Below are 8479 nucleotides of genomic sequence, written 5' to 3' on the forward strand. Positions count from 1 at the left end.
GTGAATAAACATCTTTAAAATTGCATTTTCAAACCTTCTTTCATATATATATATATATATATATATATATATATATGTATGTATGTATGTATGTATATATTTGTGTGTGTTTGTCCCCCCACCATTGCTTAACAACCAATGTTGGTGTTTACTTCCCCGTAACTTAGTGGTTCAGCAAAAGAGACAAATAGAATAAGTACTAGGCTTACAAAGAATAAGTCCTGGGGTTGATTTGTTTGACTAAAGGTGATGCTCTAGTATGGCTGCAGTCAAATGACTGAAGCAAGTAAAAGAATATATATATAAAAAAACAGAGAAGATGGGTGAATAAAAAAAATTTATTGTTAAATAAAGTAGTTAAAAGGGGAGGTGTTGTATAATGAAACTGTATACTCCTCCTGGTAAGAAGTGGTAGGATTCAGCCATTATAAATAGAGTTGAGAGTGGACAGTTCTAGTTGGTATCTTCATCATCATCATCATTGTTTAACATCCGCTTTCCATGCTAGCATGGGTTGGACGATTTGACTGAGGACTGGTGAACCAGTTTCTACTGCTGGATGCCCTTCCTAACGCCAACCACTCTGAGCGTGTAGTGGGTGCTTTTACATGCCATGCTCAAATGATGTTTTTTACATGCCACCTGCACAGGAGCCAGTCCAGCGGCACTGGCAATGACCTCGCTTGAATGTTTTTTCATGTGCCACCGGCACAGATGCCAGTAAGGTAACGATCACGCTCAAATGGTTCTATTTACATGCTACCGGCACAGAATCCAGATAGTTGCTCTGGCAATGATCACGTTTGGACAGTGCTGTTAGCGCTCCACTGGCACGGGTGCCAGTCATCGAATTTGGTTCAATTACAATTTCGATTTCACTTGCCCCAACAGGTCTTTGCAAGCAGAGTTTAGTGTCCAATGAAGTAAATATACAAATAAGTGGGCAGGCTACACCCCTGGTAGAGGCCACGGATTATGGTCTCACTTGTCTTGCCAGGTCTTCTCATGCACAGCATATTTCCAAAGGTCCCAGTCACTAGTCATTGCCTTGGTGAGGCCTAAAGTTCGAAGGTCGTGCTTCACCACCTCATCCCAGGTCTTCTTGGGTCTACCTCTTCCACAGGTTCCCTCAACCACTAGGGTGTGGCACTTTTTCACACAGCTATCCTCATCCATTCTTGCCACATGACCACACCAGCACAATCATCTCTCTTGCACACCACAACTGCTGCTTCTTAGGTTCAACTTTTCTCTCAAGGTACTTACACTCTGTCGAGTATGTACACTGACATTACACATCCATCGGAGCATACTGGCTTCATTTCTTGCGAGCTTATGCATATCCTCAGCAGTCACGGCCCATGTTTCACTGCCATGTAGCATGGTTGTTTGTACACATGCGTCATGCAGTCTGCCTTTCACTCTGAGCAAGAAGCACTTTGACACCAGCAGAGGTAAGAACTCTCTGAACTTTTCCCAGGTTATTCTTATTCTAGCAGCTACACTTTCAGCGCACCCTGAATGAGGTATCAAAATGTTTCTTTGTGGATAATCCTCTTCAAGGAAAAGTACAGTAGAAATTACATTTAAATATTTTCAAAAATTCATAGTGATACCGAATAAATGGCAGAGTTTTGGATCAGGACGCCCATGTAAGTTACATTTTCTCCATTTTAACAGGAATTTTTTTTATTTTTGCTTCATGGCTTTAGAAATAATGAGGATAAGCTTTTCATGAAGAAAAAAAATCCCTCCAGACAGATTTTGGCCTTTTTTTTTTTTTTTTGCACAATGCACTTAAAAACAATGGGAGAAGCCTTTTTAGTAAAAAACAAAAAGAATTTTGTGTTGTTTCTAGCACATCCCACCTCATACATTTCTCAGAATTTCATGTAGAACTAGATTAAAAAACAAACAAAATATGGAAACTAATTCCTTGCATTAAAAACAAATTAAAGACATTAGACACATCTATACATTAAATTAATCTTGTTAGTAGGAAAGAGAGAGAGAGAGAGAAATATCCCCATAATGAATATGTAAACACTATCACAAATTATCTTGCCTATATTCAAAATTGGTAAAAAAGTTTCACAGGCAGTTCATGTATAATGTTACAGAAAGCACTTTTAATTTCATTTTCTACTTGAAATGCAGCAGTCTTGGTATCTTCAAATGGTTCAGCATTTTTTGAAATCAATCTTGTTAAACAGTCAGCATGTCTTAATTTCTTAGATGGTATATACCCCATATTAAAATCATAGTTTAATAACATAGTACCCCTGCATTGCAACCTATTAGCAGTATGGGTAGGGATTCTTTTCTCAAACCCATATATAGATAATAACCTTTACTGTGTAAAATCTATGAAATGTTTTTATGACAGAAATAATCACGAGAGCATCTTTTTTGATTTGGCTGTAACTTTTTTCTGCTGAAATCCGAGAACGTGAGGCATGAACCACCACCTTCATGTTACCATCTTTATATTTATATAGCATTACTGCTCCCTATACTGTACTCAGAGGCATCTGAAGCTACAACAATTTCCACTACAGGATCAAAGTGTGCTAAGGCCAAATCTGATGTTGATATTTTTTAATTCCATCAAATGCCTCCTGACAATTTTCAGACTAGTTCTTCCACTTTACATCTTTTTTAATAGATTATTTTGTGGAACCCTTACCTTATGCATATTTGGAATATAATTTTGGTAATAGTTTGCCAGTCCCAAAAAAGCTTGTACAGTCGCTATATTTGTTGGAGGAAGCGTATTTTTAATTGCACCTGTCTTCAGTGGACCTAATCAACATCCATTTTTGTCAGTGATTTGCCCTAAATATTTTATTTTAGGTAAGAAGAATTCACACTTCTCCTCACTCAAAGTGAAGCCATAATCCCTTATTTTTTTCAAATACATATTTTACGTGCTCGACATGTTGGTCCCTGAATTCACTTTAAAAGAATATGTCATCCAGATATGGAATTGAAAATTCACAGTCCACTAACATTGCATCCCATAATCTGTTGAAAAATTGCCAGTATGACTTTTAAGACAAATGGTAACCTGTTGTATTTATACACTTTTATGTGTGTTAATTGTTAGGTATTTAGAGCATTCATTGTCTATTTTAATTTGTAGGTATGCATCAGAGAGATCCAATTTGGAAAATATCTTGCCACTGTTTAATTTCACAAATATGTCCTCCAGAGTAGGTAGTGGTTAGTGGAATGTTTTAAGACATTTGTTTAAACCAGTGGAAAAAACATGCACTCTGATTTTATTCTTTTTTTTTTTTAACATACACAGTTGGTGATGCCCATTGACTATATTCTACTTTTTGGATAACTCTAATTTTTTTCTAGTCTCTCTGAATTTATCTGGTCTAATGCTACAAAAGGTACAGTTCGTTTTTGCTTAAATACCAGTATAGCATTTTCTTTTACCTTGACTTTGTTTTGGTGCACAGACCTAATTCATCAGACAGAACTTCAGGAAAAGTCTTTTTTAATTTTTTTTTTTTTAATTCATCTGATGACTTATTTGTACTGGTAGGAAAACCATTCACATTTTTACAAAAAAGATTTATGGAGAAGTCCCATAAGTTAAATAATTTCATCCAGTCTGTTCCAAATAAATTTGTATTATTCAACCTAAAAACTCTAACTTTTAAGGTTTTTTTGCCCTTAAAATGAAATTTTTTTCCTGAAACACCACATGCAATTTTTGAAGTTTCTTTTAATCTTGGTCTCCCAATTCTCTTTCGATGTATCTATGTTAATTATTGAGATATCACTACCTATATCCAATTGTAACTTTACGTTTGTGTCATTAATTTTTACATACACAAAAATCTTTTGAGGCTCATTCATATTTCTCATCACCTGTTTATGTGATTTTTTTTCCTGTTGAACCATTTTTTAGGTTTTGTTTTACAGTGTGATTTTTTATGACCTCTCTTACCACACTTGAAGCATTGTATTTTTTTAAATGGACAGGTACTTTTAAAAATGTAGACCACCTATAACACCGATTCAGCCTTGACTTTTTTTTCTGTTATTCATTACCAGTTGACATGCCTGAATATGAGGGCAATCTTTCTCCTCAATTTTATCTGCTTCATGCCTTAGATTTATAATCCTCTGGCATTCTTCTGCTACTGCCTGTAGAGTTAAATTTTGGTCCTGTTCCAATTTTGTTAATATCCAGGAATGTATATCTGCGTCTTTGCTTGCAGTAAGCCCTTGAACAAAAACTAAACGTTTAATTCATTTAATTAAAATTTTTCACACTCTCTGTTAACAGAGAGTGTGAAAAATTTCAGCAATTGTTGATTTTGTTGTTGTTGCTGCTGTTGTTGCAACTGCACCACGGAGGCCAATAAGTCTTCCATGTTGAACGATTTTTTGGTTTTATACCAAAAAAATCTTTGTTTCATGAACTGACAGTGAACTGCTTACATTGAACTGCTGACAGTTCTTTATTTTATAACAATGTATCAGTCCACATTTAGTTACTTGGGGGTGGTCTGAATCCTTCTACAACAGATATAAAAATCTTGAAGAAAATATGTTCTTTTCTGAGTGAAAATTAATGATAAATTTTCATTTTTATATTTCCTACAATTATCTGACCTACCCTATCGATTTTTATATCAAATGAAAGCAAAAACTGTCCTCTTCATAGCTGTATGATTTTCAACACAACTCAAGTTATAGCATTCTTGTACATAGCAGTATTAAAAATTTTTTTTAAAAACTTTGTAAATGTGTGGAAATACCAGGATAATTGAGCAACCCTGATATGATATATAACTGTTGGATTTTAGTTTTATCTATATGAGAAGAAAGTTCACATCCAGAACTTTCAAAATTATGTATAATTTTCCATGGAAAAAGTTTATTTTGACATGAAAATGACAAAGCAAAATGTGTGTTTTTGTGCATTCAAACTGTATGGCATTTTATAGTGATACCTACTAATATAGCTGATATTAGTTCAGTTGATGCTATTGTTATCATAAAATAGTTTGATGCCATGTATGAATAATTGGCTGAGATGTTTATGATTGGAATCTCTTGTTTCAACTCCTAGAAGAGTGTACTGTTTTTATTGTTGCATTATTATGCATTAGAATGTTGTTTGTTTTTTTTTCTTTTTTTTTCTTTTCTCTTTATCAGAACAATGGTCCATCATTAATGCATATCATGAAACTGATAAATTTGCTCATTAAGCTCTTCTAGAAATATGTGAAATTTTGTGGAAAAAGTTGCATAGTTTTGTGAAAGAATACATACTTTTGCAACCCGTCTTATCTGTTACTAGCCTTCTTGTCTTGTTTTCTGTTACATCAGTAATAATGACAAGAACTTGGAGATTAGAGTATGTGACTGTGTTGGTCAAATACTTAATTTTTTTCTTGTAATGTTTTTTATTATTATGTATTTTATCCTTAAATATGTATTTCTTTAGTAACTGACATATGGGAAGGTGATGACAAAATTATTTCTGAGCAGAAAAATCAGAAAGAGAGAAAAGAAGAAATAATAGAAACCTTCCTTGGTCAAGAAGAATTACCAATTTTAGAAAATATTAATATTTCAGTAAGTATTAAAATGCAATTTTTGTGTTTCATGATGTCAAGTTTATGACTTTTTAAAATTTTATTTCATTGTATCTCATATACTTCTCTCTGTTTAAGAATATTTCTATGAGGGATACATGCTCACATACATACACACAATGTTTTATCTACAAAACTTCCTGAATTTTCTCAAAGGAAAGTGAAATGACTATGTCAACAACTAACAGACTATTGATTCCACAGTTACTGGTAACTTAGTAGAAAGCTAAACCAAAAACTGAACAAATATGAGAATAGAAAAGATTTTTATTTTAGTACAAGGAAAATTGTAAATATGAATCTTTGGAAATGAATACTTGAATCTGTGATTTGACAGTGCTTTGAATGTAGGTAAAATAATTATAGTTGATTACACACTGCTTTGGATACAGATCAAATCAGGTGTGGAGTCTTGTGCTGTTGCAGCATGTTGCTACATTCACCATTTGTTGGTATATTCCTGGGTTCTCCTGGGAAACTTGTTAAGCAGAGTCCCCATCTCCATCTCCACAATATACATCCTCATCTTCCATGACCATGTGGCATGTGGTTGACCAATATGAGCTATCAACCCAGCCAGATCTTCAGTGAAGAGAACATGGTCAGCAGGGTCTAACTTGGAAAATCAAGCAACATAACCAAACAGTCTGTGCTGGTACTCTTGAATCATACATGTAACAGGATGCATCTCATTTTCTGAGTAGAGTCATTGGTTGGTACCAAGACGTTTTGCAAGATTGTGGTTATTTGAGTACATTTCATACATATATGTATATTTTGCATTTGTGTGTGTGTGTATCATCATTATTTAACATATTCTCCATATTGGCATGGGCTGGATGGATGTTAGATGATGATGATGATACACACACACCTAGTGAATAAGTGTGTAGATAAAATAATTGTCATTATATTTCGGGATAGTCATTTTCTTTTTCTTGCCAAATAAACATACGCACTATATATTCGCTCTTCACTCGTTTATTATTGTTCGTATTTTATCTTATGTCCATTGTCTAAAAGTCTTTTGTCACACATCTGTGACCTCTTCAGTTACTCTTCTATCCCATGTGTTTCCTCCTGTTCTATTTAGTCACAGATTTCCAGACAATGGAAATAAGAACAATAATAAACAAGAGAAGAATGAATATATAGTGCATGTGTTTATTTGGCAAGAAAAAGAAAATGACTATCCCAAAATATAACAGTATCTGTTTCAACAAATGATTTCATATCTATGCTCTGATCATTGTTACTTATGATTATACCCTGGCACTATACCATCTCTCTCGTGCTCTCTCTGATACTTTTGCTAGTTCTTACTCTCTCTCTACCCTCTGGCTGGGTAGCTACATATCTCCTCTATAGTAGCACATCTATTTCTGCCCTCATTCTTTGCTGTTTTCCCTCTCTTTCTCTCTCAGTGGATAACTATGTACCTCCTCTATAGCAAGACACCTATTTCTTATTTCTTTACTGCCCACAAGGGGCTACACACAGAGGGGACAAACAAAGACAGACAAACAGATTAAGTCGCTTATATCGACCTCAGTGCGTAACTGGTACTTATTTAATCGACCCCGAAAGGATGAAAGGAAAAATTGACCTCAGCGGAATTTGAACTCAGAATGTAGCGGTAGACGAAATACCACTAAGCATTTCGCCCGGTGTGCTAACGTTTCTGCCAGCTCACCGCCTTACACCTATTGCTGCCTCTCTATTTCTCTATCACAATCTAACCTTTCATCTTCTGATACTGGATCACCTCCTCCAATGCTCCCTCCATCATAACAAGACACCTGATTTTATCTCTCTGTCTCTTTGTCACCCTCTAACCTTTCATCCTCTGACAAGAGTTCTCCTTCTCAAATGCCCCTGCCCCTCTCATAATTCCTTGTCTTGCAAGTTACTTTTTGACCCTACCAGTCCTGGTGCCACATGAAAGCATCCAGTCCACACTGTAAAGTGGTTAGCATTTGGAAGGGCATCCAGCTGTTAAAAAAATGCCAAAACTAACCTTGCTTCTGCTAGTGCCTCACAAAAAGCACTGAGTCCACTCTGCAGAGTGGTTGGTGTTAGGAAGGGCATCCAGCCATAAAAATACTGCCAAAACAGACATGGTAGTGTAGCGTAGTTTTTCTACCTGACCAGCTCCTGTGAACTGTCCTACCCATGCATGCATGGAAGATGGATGTTAAGCGATGACAGTGATGAATTATGGACCTCTACTTATCCCAACAGTTAGGATAAGTTGATGAGAAAAGGGACTGATTGTAGGAAGCCCATATGCATGGTAGCATCATTGCTGACAATGATAGCCCCATTATAGTAACTGATTCCACTGGTTGTTTCAAGAAATACCTGGATGGATATATTGATGTACACGAAAGCTATGACTATGATTCATGAAGAATATTTCAAGAATTTGTGTAGTGAAAATTATCTCAATATTTATTTATGTCGCATTTTTCTTAACTATAGTACTATTAGTAATATGTTTTCAGCTGGCTAGTTACTAGTTTACTACATTTATGATAGCAACAGAGCTAAAGGAGTATGTGTAATTAATACAAGTTATTATTATTTTTTTTTTTTTTTGCAAATTTATATAAGCAAAAGATATATACATACATGTGATAAATTCCATACAGTTTCTTTTTGACAAATTCAGCTCCATACTTCCATCATTCCCAGTCTATAGTAGAAGACATTGACATTTAGTGTTGCACAGTGAAATCAAAACTAAACCCTTTGACCAGAAAGTAAGCATCTTAACTACACAGACATGCTCGCATCCTTTAAAACATGAATTTCAAAAAGCTACCCATCCAGCTGGTTATATACAACTCTAGTGG

General features: G+C 35.0%; 1 protein-coding gene across 4 annotated transcripts in view; it reads left to right on the forward strand.

Moving 5' to 3' along the window:
• LOC106877567 (centromere protein N-B-like) overlaps nucleotides 1-8479 on the forward strand; it is a 136755-nt gene that overhangs the window by 123171 nt on the left and 5105 nt on the right. For all 4 annotated transcript variants that reach the window (XM_052974164.1, XM_052974163.1, XM_052974162.1 and 1 more), the window contains one exon: nucleotides 5474-5604. In XM_052974164.1, the coding sequence (XP_052830124.1) occupies nucleotides 5474-5604 (131 nt within the window). The remainder of the gene's footprint in view (nucleotides 1-5473; nucleotides 5605-8479) is intronic.

Source organism: Octopus bimaculoides, chromosome 17 (genome assembly GCF_001194135.2).
Source record: "Octopus bimaculoides isolate UCB-OBI-ISO-001 chromosome 17, ASM119413v2, whole genome shotgun sequence".
In the NCBI taxonomy this organism is placed as follows: Eukaryota; Metazoa; Mollusca; class Cephalopoda; order Octopoda; family Octopodidae; genus Octopus; species Octopus bimaculoides.